Source organism: Gavia stellata, chromosome 8 (genome assembly GCF_030936135.1).
Source record: "Gavia stellata isolate bGavSte3 chromosome 8, bGavSte3.hap2, whole genome shotgun sequence".
NCBI lineage: Eukaryota > Metazoa > Chordata > Aves > Gaviiformes > Gaviidae > Gavia > Gavia stellata.
The window spans coordinates 41322561-41340436 of record NC_082601.1 but is presented as its reverse complement, the minus strand read 5'-3'; the positions used below and the strand labels follow the sequence as shown (position 1 = coordinate 41340436).

Sequence of the window (17876 nt, the reverse complement as noted above, 5' to 3'; positions counted from 1 at the left end):
AAATACATGAGAAGGCAGGAGGGAAAAAGTTATTGTCAATCTAAGCTGGGCCCCCACTGACTGCGGGTCTGGCAGCTCACCTTCCTCCCGACTCCACCATCTTGGCCGCCCAGCCCCACCGGTCCCGGCTCTCCCTAAGGGAAAAGCAAAACTCAAGTGAGAGCCCTGAGATGAGCAGGCACTGGGAAAATAGGTCCAATTCTCAAAAAATGGGTCCTTTCACGCTCTCATGCAACTTACTCGGTATTCCTCGCATCGTTGGAAATCCTTCTAACAACTCACAGAGATCATAGAGTCATAGAATCATAGAATCATAGAATGGTTTGGGTTGGAAGTGACCTTAAAGATCATCTAGTTCCAACCCCCCTGCCATGGGGGGTTTTGCATCAGATTTTGGAACAGATTTTGCATCAAGTTTGAACTAGCGCAAGCTGACATTCCCATTCTTTGGGAAATGCCTTCTGACATTTTAAGACGCATTTTTATTCTGGGCTGATATGAAAATAAATGGAGTTTTAAAATTTTCCAAGGAGCGTGTGGGTTTTTCCTTTTCCAAAAGGTTTCAGGTGAATCAGGACATTCAGATTTGGTATCATCTAAACAGTTGTCTGCTTTTGTATGTGACCCGCAAGAAAATATGAAGTTAATTTCCAAGTACAAAGTTGTTTTCAGTGACTATATCCCAAAACGCATTGTAAAATAATAATAACAACAAAAAAAGCAAGCACTTTTTACACAAAACATCTTCTAAACTGACATCTTCCCAGAGAAAGTTTTGGTTGCGAACCAACAACATTTTCTAGTGGAAAAATATTCCATCTGACAAGGCACGATGAGTTTAAGAAACTTGCACCTTTTTGGCAGAATCCTTTTTTCTTACTTTCTCTGTCCCATCCTATTGTAAAAACCAAAAAACAACAAAAGACAACAAAGAAACTTTACCATTGGTCCAATTTCACCCTTTTGACCTCTGGATCCCCGTTGAGTATTATCAGCTCCTGAATCTCCCTGAAAGCAATAAAGCAATGAGAAACATCTGTGTAAGTGGGACATGAAAGTCAGACGTCATAAACTGCTCTGCTGTAGCTCAGAACCAATGTTTCTTTCCTTTTTTTCTTTTTTGACTGAATTAGATGAAGTATTATTGGTGTTTTCAGCCAGACACAGCTTTTTGACTGAGAAATAATAATATTGAATAGGAGGAGGAAGGGGAATTTTAATATCATGAAACAGTGATTGACAGGTTGATATCAAGAGTCATGTGTTACCCACATGTCATCTCCGAGTCCTTGCTCTGTCGCTGGACCTGCCACCGTCAAGCGGCATTTAATAAGCCTGAGTGTATGCTTGCTGATGACCCCCAGGACTGGTGGAAAGTGGGTGGAATATCAAGAAGATGCAATATTTACCGGGTCTCCACGGAGCCCACGGTCACCTCGTTCTCCTCGTCCGCCTTTAACTCCCTTATCACCCTGCGGGAAGAGACGGGGAGTTAGCAAGAGCAGCCCTTGCCTGCCAAAAGCATCTCTGCTGCTGCACAACTCTGCCGGGGTCCTCAGTCCCAAGGGGAGCATGATGGCTTTCCATTCTCCCCTGGCTCAAATCCACCTTTTCACCATCATTTAGCCCCGTTGTAAATGTGATAAAAACATACCCTCCTGCCGGAGTATCCCTTCTCTCCAGAGGAGCCGGGCAAACCCTTGTCTCCCTAAAAACGAAAAATATTTTAGAATATTTGCTGCTTTCAAGGCGCTTCTTAGGTGCTTCAACAAAGCACCTTGTTATAAAGAGGAAAGCAATTAAAATGACTGACCTCTTCTCCATCAATGCCATCCAGACCCATTTCTCCCAGTTCACCCTGCAGAAGAGAGGCGAGGGGCAAATGCTCACCGAGAGAAAGGGGAATGGGGAGGGGGATACCGATGCGTCCATACGCTCACCGCTGTGGCATACAGAAACAGCTCCATACCTTCTCTCCTGGGAATCCCCGAGAACCCTAAAGAGATCAGAAAAGGGAGTTACTCTGCTTTTGCCCAGTTCATCACCATGGGAAGCGGTGGGGAAGACGGGCTGTGCTTGGTGGCAGACCCAGAGCCAGGACCGGGGCAGGACAGACAGAGCTTGCTGCACCAGGGTTTGACTGTCCCTTATTTCTCTTATGCCAATCATCTTCTTCAGCTGCCTCCTCAACACTCGTGCCAAGATAAAATAAGTGCATCATGGGGTTTAGCCAGCTGGTCCAATAAAATAGTATACTCCTTAGCCACAACTGTTTCTCCACTGACTTTCTTTTCTCCCTGCACCCTTTTTTATATGAATCCAGATCCAGTCTCGGTGCCTTTGTCCAAGGCTGGACAGCTTTTTAAAGAGGCTCTGTATCTCAGCTGCGACTAATGGGCTTGGTTCATGCACTGCTCTGCTCCCTGCCAGAGGATCCTGTGGTCAGAGCAAACGGTAGGAAATAGCCCCTTAATATCGCCGAATATTTCCCATAAATATTATACGTTTCACCACCTTTCCTGGCTTGTGGCACGGCTGCTGTCCTGAACTATTTGCTCAAGGTTCCTCTTTAAAGCAGGAGCTATGGCTCACTTTTCTCCCTCCTCCCCAACAGATTTCCATCCACACGCCGTCCCAGCCCTGGGCTGAGACGTGCACACGCCACTGCTTGGTGTTAAGAACAAATCCATCTCTTCTCACACCTTTCCCCTAGAGCCAGACCGCAGAAAATAAATCAGCCTCGTCTGCAGATTGAGCCTGGCTCGCTGGGCTGCCCTTTTGCTCTTTGTAGCAACGTTAAAGCCACGACACCTGCTGAAAGCCCTGGTGCTTGGCCAGGTGGACACCACCACTCAAGTGGACTTGGCGGCTGTTGCGTGACATCCTGAAGCCGCAGGAGTTGCCCTCGGTGGAGTCCCACCAGCTGGACTCTGGGTCTGCTCCCTGCAGGCTCCTTCTGCACTTACCTTGGTTCCTCTGTGCCCGGGGCATCCCTGGAAACCCTGCGTCCCGTTCACACCCGCTGGTCCACGCTCACCCTGTTGCACGGAGGGGAAAATGCAATGGTCAGGGTTTGCCTGCCAAGCACGTTTCTTCAGCTAACTGCATGCATCAGCAAGCGCAGAAGGTGGCTTGGAAGCACAGGAGCAAATGGAGCATCAGGTTCTGAAAGGTCAACGCCCGGCCACCCCACCATCTGCTGCCCACCACCTTCCTCATGTAGAGACCAACTGCAAGTCTTCATCACTGAGAAAGAAACATCCTTTCCAAAGTCTGAGCTATGAAAGAGCTTTATAAAACTTCTTCAAAAATAAAATGACAAGACGACACCCTCAGAGCTCTGCAGAGATGTCTAAGCCCATCCTGACCTTAAAGCCCCAGGAAAACATTACATCGCACGCGATTTCTGACAGCAGCATTTGGCCCCTGCCTGTGCGATGAGCGCCGCCAGCCCCTTGGCCTCGGCTTCACCTCCTGGGTGTGATGCGTGGGGAGTTGTTTATTCCAGGGGTGATGTGGGATTCATGAAGTAAGAGTTTGGATGAAACAGTGCTGGTAAGAAGTCATGGGACTCATGTTGTCTGCCACTGAGATGGATAGAAACACCCCTTCTTGGTCCCATTCTTGGACTAACTCAAATCTTTCAGCTGCATTTCATATGGATAACTTTGGCATAGGCGGCAGCTTTAATGAAGTTGGGGATTTTATTGTGTTCATAATCAATCTGCCCTGCTCACAGGTGTTTGGGACCAGCTGAAAACATTCCCACCTGCCTTGGAGGAATAGCACAGAGCTGGGTCACATCAAATAATGGTAGTTATTCCCCCCCATCATCCCTTCTCCAGCTCTCAAGGACCTCCTTACCAACCTTCTCCCAGGAGCAGCTGGGACCAGAAACTCAGACCATCATGTGGGGAAAGCACAAAGTTCTGCTTGCTCTCTCATCTAATCCATGCCCACATCCTCAGCTGAAATTATTTAGTGAAAAAGCCTCCAAAGGCTTTACTATGGTGCGGTCCCGAATTTGAGCAGTACCGTGCAGAGCAAGGGCAATCACTCACCGGTCCTCCTTCATCACCAGGATAGCCTCCGTAGCCAAGATCACCCGTGGCACCCTAGAAGACAACAGAGAGGATTCTGCATTTCTTTCATAGTTCTGTGATCTCCCTCCAAATTGATATTCAAGATTTCCCTAGCTTTGCACAAAGCAGCTGCTTGGTCATACGTATAAACAAGTTAATGAGAGAAACCATCTCCCTTTGACATCCTTAAATTATTTTACAGGACACTTCATCCACTCCTTCCAGCCACTCAGCCCTGCCCTCTTGGTTGTTTTACAACAAGAGGCTGTGAGGAACGGGAAGAACAGCAGCTTTCAACCGCTGTGCATGGCCCAGGGCCAGTTCTAAAACAAGGGGTAAGTGGACATGACCTCCCCGTTAGCATCACCCATTACAAGGTAGGCAGCCTGCACGTCACCCACCCATCACCACCGCGGTGGGCACTGGCCTTGCACAGGGACCCTTCATCCCTAGATGAAGTGACCTACCTTTGGTCCTATGGGTCCTGGCACACCTCTGTCCCCTCTCTGCCCTGAGCACTTGCATGGGACCTTGCAGCATGTCCTCTCGGCGATGTTGTCCTGCAGCAACGTACAGGACACAACGGGAAGGTGTTAGAAATCTGGAAAAGCCCCAACACCACATCTCCTGCAAGCGCTCGAGTCTGTGCAATTGCTCCTGTGCCAAGCATAACGTCGGTCCGGCAGCATTTTGGGGTCTCTCTGCCTTGAAACACCCACGACAGCAGGAGAAGGAGGTGTGCGTTGGCAGACTGGTTAGGAAGCAGCAGTCAACATTATCTTTTGGACATCAGAGACAAGGGTTTAAATGGGAACTGCGTGGGGCAGAATTCGGAGAGAGCATTTAGTAGGAGATCAGCCCCTAGAGCGGTGCCTGTCACTGAAGAGAGCAATCTCATCTCCAAAGAAACACATCCAGGCTGTGGAATAGGCCACGAGAAAGTCATTGCAGTGAGTAGCTCATGAGCAACCCACAGGCTGAGAACAATTTGTGAGCACACAGCAAAAGAGAAAAAAGAATTAAAAAAAAAAAAAGATATGGATTCAGAGAAATCACAGCTTGGTTTTGCATCATCCAATAGAAAGAAAAAAAAAAAATCACTTTCTTTTGCCAAGTACATTGCTGGCCGCAAACGTTTCCTGCCAGCTTTGCACATTCACATTTTGAAAGGATTTTCCTAGGCAACTGAATTGCTTGGGGATGGGCCGAAGACTACCTCTTATCCCCAAAACCAAGGTTCACTCCCAAGTGGCTACAGTTTGATTTGCAGAGAAGGGCCCAGCAAGGTTACCACAGGGATCAGTGGTTAAGCCCAATCTTATTAAATCTATTGGAAAGGGAACTTAACGATGCTGGTAGCAGATGTGAAGTTGGGAGGAACTGGACGTACTGAGGTCGATAACGAATTAACTCAACGAACTCAAGAGGGATTACCTACATGGGAGGGGGTTAAATCTATGAAGAAGAAAGGGTAAGTCCTTCATCTGTTAAAAGCATGTCTGAAATACAATCAGTGTATCAGCTCGAGGAAAGAAACCTAGAAAGCAATGTTTCTGCAAGAGATTTAGCACTGACAAGGCATGACAGTGCATTACCCACAAGGTTGAAAAAACCCAGCGGTATAAATATAGGCGGAGGGCAGGCTTTTTGGCACAGCAGCTTCTGATGGCATCTTATCCCATCCCATTTGACCTAATCCCACTGCGCTCCATGTGCTGTAGCCTCAGCTGGAGTGTGGCTTCTCCAGGAGTGGTACGAGACTGGGCAGCGCCATGATCTGCTCTTAACTTTATTTGCTGTGGCATCTGTAAAAAGAGCTGACGTGAGGTAGGGAGGGGAGAGTACCAGAGCCAAAGGGTGTAATTCAGCCACGGTTCAGCCCCGCAGGAGATCCAGCCGTCGGCTTTCCTCCAGCATTACAAGGCAGCGCTGCCTGTGCCAAGTTACTTACGAGCTGCTCTGCCAGCTCGAAATCCAAGTCCAACAGATTAACTCTGAGAGGTCTGTTGTAGGTGAACCCACGACCAAACTCCAGCTGCATCACTTTGTCAAAATTGCTCACTCGGTCCAGCCCGACGAAGATGAGAGCGTTGACACCTGAGAAGAGGGGAAGCAGAAGGGGCTTTGTGATGGGGCGAGGTGCTCTGCACACCCTCCCCTCTAAGGACAGGTTGTTATCCACCTCTTCGATTGCAAATGGAGCTTATTCAATTGAGAACAAGCATCTTCAAGCACATTCAGCGCAAGTTACCCACACGCTTAAGTGCCAGCAGGTAGCTAAGTATCACTGAAAGGCAATGAAGAACAGTAAGTGCATGTAGAAATCATGAAATCCTTATTCATCACTATCAAAAGCTGGTGGAGTCATGAGAAATGGTGTCAAAATGGGCCACATGTTAACACGGGCTATAATCACTGCCTTGAAGAGTAAAAAAGTTACCTTCAGTATGCAAAGCAGACGAAGCAGCCTCCAGCTGATCTATCGAGTCATCTGCACCATCAGTAAAATGGATTATGACCTAGGAGACAAACAAATTTATGTCAGGACCCAGAATATTTCAGGTGTGAAACACAATCAAAATGCAACCTGAAGGCCCTTCTTCCAAGGGACGTTTTATCTGAGAGGAGATGGAGGAATTGCTACGCCCTTTCCAGGCCATGAAGCTTTGCATTTCTGTGCCAGATTTCGGTACATCATACCATGCAGGTGCTTGTTCCTAAAGCACGAACAGGGAAAATCTGGAAAGCAATAGTTTGCAGCCAAGCAGCGCTCATGGGTACTGGCTGCAATAAATTTATGTATGTAATTAATACATTTATTTAATTAATTTATTATGGATTTACAGTTGCTTTGCCAACTAAAATACATCAGAATTCAGCTTTCCTGGCCAACGCCATCCCAGCGGCCTTGGTTTTCACTTACCTTGGTGCTGCCAGAGGGCGCGGATCTGAATTTGTTCAGGTAGGACCTCAGCGTATCCGCCGTGAGAAAATACGGCCCTCGGGTGCGCATGCCTTGAAACCTCTCAAATAGCTCAGGCTGGTACTCGGAGAAGTCCAGTCCCTCCACGGGTCCCCCCCGAGCCTGGGCCATGATGGCTACCCTGACGTTTGGCGCCTGGTTGCCGGTGCAGCTGATCTTCTGCATCTGCGTTATTCTGTTCAGCACGGACTCGACTCTGGACTCCAGACCTCTCTGGGAATTAAATATATTTTGGCCGGGCCCGACATCCGTGACGTCAAAGCCAAGTATCACATCTAAGTCGCAATCTGAAAGGGAAATGCAGAAAGAGACGAGAGGAGAGCGTCACCATTGAGCAATACAACTGTTGATTTTCAAGTAATGACTTTTCTAGTTTTTCTATTAGTCGTTAGAGAAGACACTCTCTGCATCGAGAACGGCCACCATTTGACACACAAGCGCCTCAGGCTTCCTTTCATCATAGCAATGATAACCTGGGAAAATCCACGGTTTATAAATTATTTTTTTTTTGCCTGTGCAATTGTTGCTTAGCATTGCGGATGAGCCTACTAAACCAAGTCTAACAGAATTTTGCATTTTCATCAGGCAGCCAAGGCTGCTGCTTTCTTGCCACTGCATGAAAACCTGTCAGTACTTGCACAGTGTGCATGCACCTTCTGCCTGTGCTTGAAGCGACCGTCCTCCAGTCAGGGGGATGTACAGGGAGGTGCCAACCAGACAACTGATCTCAAGTCCCTGAAGGGTGTAGCTAGGATGTATATGGGATAACTGGGAATTAGGGCAGAAAGAGGCGTTGAAGTTGCTCAGCCCAAGCTCACAAGGCCGTGCACGGTCTGTCTTTCTGCAGGAATATTTAGCGTGGGCTTGAAGCCACCCTGCAGGCTCAAGCTGCCCCTTGGTCTAGAGCACAGGGAAATTGGGCTGCTGGTTGCATTCCGTCTGGATGTAATGTCTCCTGCGCCTACACGGGCTTTCAAGCAGGGCGGTGTTTGAAATGTCTTTGATATTAATCACACTGGCGCTGCACTTGGGAAGCACCTATGGTTACCACCAGGAGCAGTTCGCTTTCCCCTGCGCTCAGTTTCTCGTCCCGGCTGGAGCTGCTGCTCAGCTCAGGGCTGCTGTGGCCCTCCTTCAGTTTCTCCAGAGGTTTGGGAGACGCCTCTGCTCAAAAGCCAGAGGGTTGAGCCACGGTCAGTTGTGCTGGGAGTAGGATTTGCCGTACTGTAGTAAGTTAAACCAGCTGCAGGGTGTCTGGTCCGACAGCAATACCAGCTCGCTTACTCATCCCAACTACCCTTGCTTGGCTTCTGAAGTAGCCAAATCATGAGATTCCTTCTTAAGGCAATTTTACCTTAAAATACAACCACTCGTGCCCTAGGTTTTTCTCATATACTTATCAGGAGATCGAGTGGGCACCCTGGAAGATCTGGCAAGAGAAATTCTGATTTTCATCACATCATGCATGCCAGGGACTGAATGGCCAAGGAGTCCAGTTAGCTTGTTATAAATGCAGCGGGCAAAACAAGGACCACCACCTTTCATTTTGGCACTAAACAAGTTGGTTTGCCAACATGCTACTGGCATCATGCGCCTACACGTCTGGAGAGGAAGGTAGTGGGATTTAGTCCAAAGGCAGCTAATTAAAGGAGCTCCTCTGATGCAGTAGTAGTAGTTCGGTGATTTAGTGCCTGCCTATCATATATGAATTTCTTCCATCACGATGGCACCTCTGCGGTGACAGTACACCAGTCGTTCATGTGCTGAAGCACACCAACAGGCAGCTCTCATACCAAAGGCTTGCAGCCTACCACCACGCTCATGGAGGAGGTCTGAGCCCATGCTGCACCTCAGGCTATAGGCAAAGCGCAAGACCATGCTGGACAAGTCCATCAAAATGCATTGGATATTAAAAGCCATCCTCGGGAATGACCTGAGCACATTATGAAAGGATCGTGCTTACCTCTTGTAACGTCTGTCGTTCCTGGGCACAATTTCTCCTCCATAGCAGCTTCCAGCGTAACCAGGACCTGCTCATTTAGCTCAGACAGCTCCTGGGCTGTGGACACTCTGAAACTGGTGGCGCTTTCACTGGCCAGCCTGCTGACTTCCTTCAGGTCAATGTTTCTCACGCCGACTGCGAATACCTTGACGCCTTTCTGTGCAATTTCCAAGGAGGCACTCGGCCCATCATCTGAGGACTTCCCACCCGTGACAATGAAGGCAATCTGGGGCACCCTTTGGTCGATTCGGCTGCCGGCCTCCTTCACAAAATGTTTTGCCTGGATGTGCTTGATGGCTGAGCCGGTGTTTGCCACTCGGCCGCCTTTGTAGATTACTTTGTTAATGGCATCTAAAATCTGAGGTTTGGTGGAGTAGTCCTTGAGGAAAAACTCATCGGTGACATCTGAGTTGTACTGGGCCAGTCCTACCTGGATAGAGTCACCATCCCTATAAATGGCATCCACCACAGAGTAGACAAACTGGAGAACTTCTTGGAAGTTATCCCTCCCCAGATTGATGGAGCCATCCAGCAAAAACACAATGTCAGCTTGCTTTTTACCTCCTGAAAAGATTACAAAGAAAACACAGTTGTTAATAATTGTTTGTGGCATCTATAATATTTAAGGTGCTTAGCGTTTTTGTGAAGTAGTGTTGTGTTTCTCTCTTCTTTCCACCTTTTTAGTTTCATCAGTCTTTGGCACAATTTTATATCTGTACAAGGAGAAAGGTTTTATACAACACATTTACTATACTTCATACAACATTACTTGTTTTTGTGATAGACACCCTCATCTCATTTCAAATTTAATTCTATTCTTTCCTACGCTCAACAAGATCTTCTTCAAAGTTTTCTTTAAAGCAACGTGACCAAACGGTTGGGAACCAAAAGGTGTTATTGTGTTGAGCATAGGAAAGAATCATTTTCACATTATACAAATTCTGTCTGTGCTCTGTCCAGAAAAGTCTACAGGGTGAATAGCAGTCTTACCAGGTCCTAAAAATCCAGGGGTTTCTGTTGTAGGTATCGGAAGCTCTTCAAGAATGCTCTGCACCTTCTTTTCTATAGTTGGGAGTCCTGTGAAGTCCTGTACCACAAGCACGCGCTCAGGGTCGTTGGTAATGACCTGCAGCTGGCCCCTGTCCACGTTCCTGGCTCCGACACCCAGAGGTTTAATGCTGGTTGAAGTGATCACATTAGCAGGCCTGTTCACGTCATCCTGGGACCGGTCTCCGAGGATGACAACTAGGTGCTGGGGCACTCCATCTTCTATCCTGCTCCCTGCAGACTTGATGAAGTAGTTCTTTACCACGTAGTCTAGGGCTTTGCCAGCATTCACAGGGGACCCCCCTCTAAGCCTCAAGCGGCGGATGGCTTGCAGGACGGCATTTTTGGACTTGTGGGTCTTCAGATAGAACTCAGGGAATACGTTATTGCTGAACTGCACCACGCCGATTCGTACTTTGTTTGGCCCAACTTCCAGCTGCTGAACAATTCTGCTGATGAAATCCCGTATGTGAGCAAGCCCATCGGGCCTAACGCTGTCGGAGCTGTCAATAAGGAAGACTATGTCCTTTTCATCACCAGAAATATCTGCAGGGAAGCAAGAAGAGAGGAAATTATTTGTGTGCCAAGTCTTTGCTTCAGCTTTGCTGGAGGATTTCTGTGTGATGTAAAACTGCACGGCATATTTTAGCCAACTTTAGGCACGGTGCTTTGGGGAACCTCTCCAAAAGGGCTTGTGTGCAAGTGTGCATGTGTCTGTTAACAATCTGCCTAGTATTCGAAGCATGCATTACTCAGACCCTTATCTGTTCTGTTCATTAACACTCTTCTCTGGATTTGTCAATGTTTCCAGCTTCATTTTGCCCCAGATTTATATCTCTTTCCTAGAGAGCTGCCCAATTGTACACATGGCAGTATTTGACTTGATAATCAAAATAGGTAACATATTTCATGTGCTTAACTTGAAAATCATAAGTTATAATGTTTTTAGGTACTTGAGTAGACTTTCCACATATCTAAATGTTTCCTTCTAAAACTGTACATGTGCTACACCTTTGTTTTTAACTAAGGAAAACCTTGGTTTATAGAGATGGAAAGTTATTTACAAATTTGGGCAAAGTTTACTTGAATAGCAACCCAGAGGCAGCCGGTGTTGTCAGAGCCTTACCTATGGGGGGTTGCACATCTCCCAGCAGCCGTCTGATTTGATCCCCAGTCAGGGTTTCAATAGGAGTCAGCAGCTTCTGCTCAAGGCTGGGCAGTTCCTGGAAACTGGAGACTTGGAATACATAATCGGGACTAAGGGAAATCTGTACCATCTCCTCAGGATCCACATTCTTCGCTACCACCATAGGTGCCACCCCCACTTGTTTGACTTGGAGTGATGGGTACTCTAAGTCATCGTCAGACTTGCGGGAGGAGAGGATGATCAAAAACTGAGGGACGCCCTCCTCTATGCGGCTCCCGGAGGGCCGGGTGAAGATGGTCTTTGCCACAAATTCAAGGGCCTCCCCCACGTTGACCTGCTGGCCACCCTGTGGCCGCAGCCGTCTGACGGCACTCTGCACCTCGTCCTTGGTGGAGTGGGCGTTGAGCAGGAACTCCACGTGGGGATGCTCGCTGAACTGGACCACCGAAATCCGGGTGGTGTCAAAGCCCACGTCCAGGTTGTTCACTATCCTCTCAATGAGATCGCGGACAAGGTAGAACTCCTGGGCCGCATAGCGGGAGCCGTCAACCATGAACACGACGTCCCTCTTCACACCCGCTGCAGGAAAGAAGGCAGCAGTCAGAAGATGCATTAGGCATTGCTTATGGAGAGCAGATAAGCTCGTCATCTACATCACTGGCCCGTGCCTTTGGCCATGGGGAGGATGCTCATTGTTTTGTTCCCTGTGATATCTCCTGGGAGCCCCAGCAGGCAGCTCTAGATTCAACTCAGAAGCAGGACCAGTATGCTAGGCACATCCCCAGACAGTGCAAGAACAGCAACTTCCAGAGCGAAGGAAGCAGGGGAAACCTGGAACAATGATTCCTTGTGGGTTCTCCACCCAAGGAAATGTAGCCTGGTGATGCTCCTTACTCAGGGCAAGTTGCCAGGCAGCCTGGGGTTGTTTTATGCTTGGTACCACCCATCTTTCCTTGGCTTTGTCCCCTAGGACAGCTTCTATCCTATTATTCTCTCAGCTTCTGCCTTTCCACGATGACTTTTTTCTTCCTAATAAAGTGTTTTCTGCAGTGGTAATTCAGGTCAGAGCCTGAATTATCGCTGAATATCACACTGATAAATGGGGATGGAGGAAAGCAGTCTGGCTCTGAAAGGAAGGAACAGATATAGGGTAGGATGGTGGACTTCAAAGTTACTGATCTGGGGTGGGTACCCTTCATCCCAGGCATATGCTGGCTGTATTTCATTCCAAGCAAGACCAGAAATGGAAGATCTGATCCTTTTCCTGATGCCCGCTTCCAATTTCCCTTCCCCCAGTGAATGAGCGTGGCAAATGTAAGACACATCAGCAGGTCTTATATTTAGCAGAAAGCTGACCTTGATTTATAGTGGTGTGAAGGTGTCCCTGTATCATCTAAATGACGCAATTTCCATTCCAGGAGGAATAACATGGACTTAAAATCCATGAACTTAAAATAAGATTAAGGTTGTAGCATTCACTTTGCGGGTCTTCCATGTGGATACAACATGGACCACCTTGAGGGACTGGGCTTAAAGGTGGCTCAGCTGAACTACACAGCTCCTACCAACCCTAAGTACATCAAAAAAAAATACACCGACAGTGAGACCAAGATGGACTTGGAGTCTTAGCTGTGACCATATTTTCTTTTCTCAGTTTGTGTTGCAACCATGATGTTACTAAACATCATATTTTGCCGCTGGCTCTCGGTGCAGACACAAACATCTTCTCACCTGGGCTGGGTGATGTAAAAACCAGATCAGGGGCAAGTGACTCTATCTCTTTCTTGGTCAGCCGGATGACTCTGTTCGAGACGACCTGCTGCACTGTATCCAGCTGGCTGAAGTCAGGCACAGAGATAGCAAAATCCGGGAGGAAGGAAATCGTCTGCAGCTCTGTGAGGTCGGCATTTCCAATCCCAATGCCGAAGGGCACTGTGCCACTTGTCTTCAGGACCACCGAGGGCCTCCTCACATCGTCTTGGGACCGGTCAGCAGTCAACAGAATCAGGAACTGCGGGACGCCCTCCGCTATCCTGCTGCCACTCGACACTGTGAAGACGTTCTTGATGAGATAGTCAAGAGCTGCTCCAGTGTTCAGAGGAGATCCTCCCATAACCTTCAGCTCCTGGATGGCACTGATGAGATCTGCTTTGTCTTCATGGGTGTCGAGTAAGAACTCGGGTTGTATGACATTGCTGTACTGTGCAACGGCAACACGGACCTTGTCACGACCAATATCCAGGCTTTCAACCACTCTTTGGACAAAGGTCTTCAGTAGAGGGAAACCTCTTCTGACACCATCCGAGCCGTCGATTAGAAATACCACATCCTTCTTCTCACCTCTCTCAACTACTGTTTGAGACAAGTAAGGGAAGGGGGGTATAAGTGAGATTCTCTTTTTCAGTGATTATTATTCCCCTCATACATTGAACCAAAGGAGTACAAAAGCTCGGGGAGGGGAAAGTGAGGTGTCAGGATGGGTGATTCAGTTCCTTTGCCATCAGATGCAATCCCTGGTGAAGAGGCAGATGGGTGGAAGTCGATGGAAACCGCAGTGCAACGCGTGCTGTGCCTTACCCATCGAGTCATAGAATCATAGACCCATAGAAAATAGGGTGCCAAGGGACTCCGGGTGCCATCCCCTACCTGAGGCTGGGAGAAGCCATCTGCTCCCAAGGGGGCTGGGAAGCTGCCACATGGCCTTGCAATATGCAACAGGAGCCTGGGGCATCAGGGATCTTTTGCTCCCAGAGAAAACTGAGTTTCTGAAGGAAATGGCATACTGAAGAGAGGGTTCTCACAGGGACTCAGTGAAGAGAGAGAGAGAAAAGTTTTTCTGAGGCATCACAGAACTATTAGAAAAAAATAATCCTGCACATGCTCAGACAAAATAAGAATTTGTTGGAAAGGATATCTAACTGAAAATACTGAAATGCTTTTCTAAAATGCTAGATGCTAAATTTTTTTGTTGTTGTTTTTTACTAAGTTCAAGCACAAAAAAATGCTAATTGTGACCAAAAATTCTTTTTTTAAAAAAACAAGACCATAAAAAAATCAAAGAACTGTTGACGTGTTCTGCTATTGACTAACAGACTTGCAAAGCTTTGGCTTAGCCAAGCAGAAAACATCCCTGCCGCTCAAACACAGCAACTGATGGGTGGCATCACCAAAAGTGCTGTTGGCTTGTTAATGGCAGGGTCAAGTAGGATAAGCAGGAGCATGATCTGTCCCTCTGAAGAAAAATCTTAAATATCTGCTTATGAATGCTGGACATATAAAGAGTTAACAAGGGCAGTTGAAGTCTTAATGCAGACTTCAGATCAAGTTTATTAGTTAAGAGGAATGTTGGAAACTCGGTGGGTTAATACATAAGACTGGAATATTAATATAGCTTGTTGAGCAATACGGGTAGGAAGAGGGAGCAGACATTGCCTGGTGTATCCCAGTTCCATACACTTCCTCTGAAGTTCAGGAGCAGAGGAAGAGAGTCCTAACAAATGTGTCTAGGTAGCAGATACAGAAGAAAAAAGTATGGGTACTCTTATGAGGTGGCTCTCTTCTAGCCAAGAACACTAGGAAAAGTAGGTGGATGCAGCTATTTGTGAGCAATTAGCACAATTATTCACGGTACTTGGTGGTCAAAGGGATTCCAAATGATCTTGACAAGATGCAAATGGTTTGCAAAGGGATGATGCAATTCAAGAGCACCAATTGCACTAGTCTGTGTTGAGGCAGAAGCTGCACAAATATGGGAAGGGCAACGACTCCGCATGGAAAGGATGAGGTAAGAGATGACCAGGGGACACCATTGTTACTCTCTGGTCATTTGGAGCAGGTTGACATTGGAGAGACAAGGGTGAAAAGGTAGAAAACCTGCAAGACCTACAAGGAGAGATTGAATGAGCTGGGTACACAGCTGGTGACACGAGGACTGAGACAAGACGTACATTGCAAGCTTAAAGTAAATGAAAGGCTGTCACACAAAGCACTGGAATGAGTTGATGTCTGTATCCTTCTTGAGTGGAAGGAGATGTAAAAGGCTTGAACTATGACTAGGAAGGCAGAGGTTTGTCATTGAGGGAAACTACCTACAGATAAGGATAAAAGCAATTGAACAGATTGATTATGGAGGCTGGGAAATCTCCTCCACCTGCGGGTTTTCAGAACAGACTAGACCAATGTCAGCTGGTTCTGGACAAGATGATCCTGTTGGGGACAAGGGTATGTAGCAGATGGCACCCTGAGATCCCTTCCAGCCCTATTTCTTTTTTATGTTTCTATGATTCTAAGTCCATCTGCCCAGGACTCTTAGGGAGAGATGACGTGGAAGTTATTACACTTTTCCTTGTCCCCACCTGCTGTTGGGAGACAGGTTAATTCTCAAATTAGGGCTGCCTCACGAAATCACACAGCTGGACATGCATAATTTCCAGTACCGCAGTGTTGATTTAAAATTGTGGCCGTGTGATTATTTTTCTAACTTTTTTTTACTCTTTAATTAATCCATACTTATCTACTGAGCTTGTAACAGTAATTGAGTCAAGAGCATCTAATTTATTGGTGCGTAGGTACAAAATGTAGAAACTGCCGTCACATCCCGTAAGAAATAACGGAGCAAGAGTGAATCCAGTGCGCTGCAGTGCTCCTTACTCCCTACCACTCCTCCAGAAAAGGGAGGATGGAAAGAGAAATCAATACAAGCCTTTATTTGCTTCTTCTAGCCCTTGCCCAGCATTGCACGTCAATTTATGCAAGATCGCTGCACCAATGACCGTCTTATTTCAGGTTTGTACCATGTTTTACACACTGGTAACAGCACCTACTGCAACTCTTGCAGCCAAGCAAAAGGCTTTTTCCTTATTCATCTTTAAAATTCAGTTTGGACCTTAACGCTTTGCTGGATCAGGGGCTGACCAGAGGAAAATCCAAGTACAATAGCAGTTTCTACATAATCTTTTTAAACATCACCAGACCCAATAGCCCCAGTTATCAAATTGAGGGGGGCATCTAAGTGGTGCCTTTCAGCCTCTTGGAAACCCCGGGGGTCCCTGTACCTGTTGGCTGAAGCTGGATAGTTTTCAACAGGTTGACTATGTTTGGCTGAAGCTCTGAAATCCGAGGGAGGGAGTCGACGTTCAGAATGAATTGCGGGGCATAAACAATCCTTTCTAGCTCTACAGGGTCAGCATTTTTGGCTTTGATAGCAAAGGTCACAACTCCAGCTTGCTTCAGAGCGTCTGACGGTTGCTCCACATCGTCGTTTGATCTCCCAGCAGCAAGGAGGACCAAAAACTGAGGAATCCCTTCTTCGATCCTGCTTCCAGCTTCCTTCACAAACAGCCTCCTTATAGCTTCATCTAGTGCAGCTCCAATGTTCAGTTGCTTCCCGGTTTTTATCTTCATTCTTTTCACTTTGAGAAGCATGTCTTGCTTAGATGAGAGTTCAGCAAAGTCAAATTCAACTTGGATGGTGTCACTGAATTGAGCCACAGCTACCCGTGTGGCATCAGGACCCACGTTCAGGTCAGAAATTACTTTGTGTACAAAGTCCCGGACGGCAGGAAAGCTACCCAAGAGGTTGGCTGAGCCATCAATCAGGAATAAAATATCTTTCTTGCTTTCTAGAATAAATTCACAAATGAAAAGAGGGGAAAAAAAGATATGAAGGCATTTTTCTTCTTAAACGTCATCCTAGAAACTTCTCTGCAAATTAGCAGGGTTTCAATATGCAAAGCAAGTGATATTCATTCACCAAAGAATTCAAAGGCTACAGGACTAAACAGTACTTTTGACTTATTTATCTGAGGAAGAAAGGGAAGCAAGGACAGATCTACCCTAAGACTCAATAAACACAGGCACCAGACAATCATATCATATATTATATCGCATCCTATCAGTCATATCATAAATTGGCCATTTCAGATTAGGTCAGTGATGTTTATGCTCTAGCAATCTGACGATAATACAGGCATGAATTGCAACAGCAGTGGAGGGTTGGGGGGTTTTCTGTTTAAAGACTCGGTAGATAACAAATAGACATTAGTTCATAGATACATACACACACAAAGCATTTTCTGTATTCTCTTAAAGAACTTCTCCCAATTGCAGCACAAGGAGGCAGCTAAATCCATAGGTGAGTTATGACTTTGGGAGGAGAATAAGCCTTTTACCTGTTTCCATTTGATGCCCTTTTAGTCTCATTGAATATCGAAGGCAAAACCAAGCACCTCATATCTGTGTGTCTTAACATCTTTCATATTCATCTTAATGGTCTCCTTTCCATACTAAGCAATCCTGGTTGTTTTTATGTCTTCATATGCACATAGCCACAATAAGAGAATTAGTGAGCAAATACCTGTTTAAAAAGGGTTAAACTTGCCAAAAGCTTTGGAATTTAATGTTGGAGTATAACTTTGAATATCTGGAGTGAAATTCATCCTCTGTGACAGCACTTTGACAGAGTGGCTCTGGGGAAGGATTCAGCCGCCTGTACCTGGCTAGACCTTTGCTCCTCTGTGCTCTTTGGCATGACTTTAACCTTTCCACACCACTCCTTGTGACCAAAGGTGCATGCTCCCATTGCCTGACAATGCGTTTTATGACATTATTATGGCA

At 46.7% G+C, this 17876-nt stretch overlaps 1 protein-coding gene across 2 annotated transcripts in view; it reads right to left on the bottom strand.

Moving 5' to 3' along the window:
* Nucleotides 1–17876, bottom strand: part of COL6A3 (collagen type VI alpha 3 chain) — a 63185-nt gene that overhangs the window by 22124 nt on the left and 23185 nt on the right. Inside the window, exons 7-23 of one of the 2 annotated variants that reach the window (XM_059820465.1) lie at nucleotides 16299–16882; nucleotides 12993–13605; nucleotides 11241–11840; nucleotides 10058–10660; nucleotides 9029–9628; nucleotides 7006–7352; nucleotides 6523–6601; nucleotides 6034–6179; nucleotides 4550–4642; nucleotides 4062–4115; nucleotides 2967–3038; nucleotides 1970–1996; nucleotides 1814–1858; nucleotides 1655–1708; nucleotides 1410–1472; nucleotides 943–1008; nucleotides 81–134 (exon numbers count right to left, since the gene is read on the bottom strand). In XM_059820465.1, the coding sequence (XP_059676448.1) occupies nucleotides 81–134; nucleotides 943–1008; nucleotides 1410–1472; nucleotides 1655–1708; nucleotides 1814–1858; nucleotides 1970–1996; nucleotides 2967–3038; nucleotides 4062–4115; nucleotides 4550–4642; nucleotides 6034–6179; nucleotides 6523–6601; nucleotides 7006–7352; nucleotides 9029–9628; nucleotides 10058–10660; nucleotides 11241–11840; nucleotides 12993–13605; nucleotides 16299–16882 (4100 nt within the window). Of the gene's footprint in view, nucleotides 1–80; nucleotides 135–942; nucleotides 1009–1409; nucleotides 1473–1654; nucleotides 1709–1813; nucleotides 1859–1969; nucleotides 1997–2966; nucleotides 3039–4061; nucleotides 4116–4549; nucleotides 4643–6033; nucleotides 6180–6522; nucleotides 6602–7005; nucleotides 7353–9028; nucleotides 9632–10057; nucleotides 10661–11240; nucleotides 11841–12992; nucleotides 13614–16298; nucleotides 16883–17876 lie in introns of both variants that reach the window. The other variant, XM_059820466.1, reaches the window with a different exon arrangement.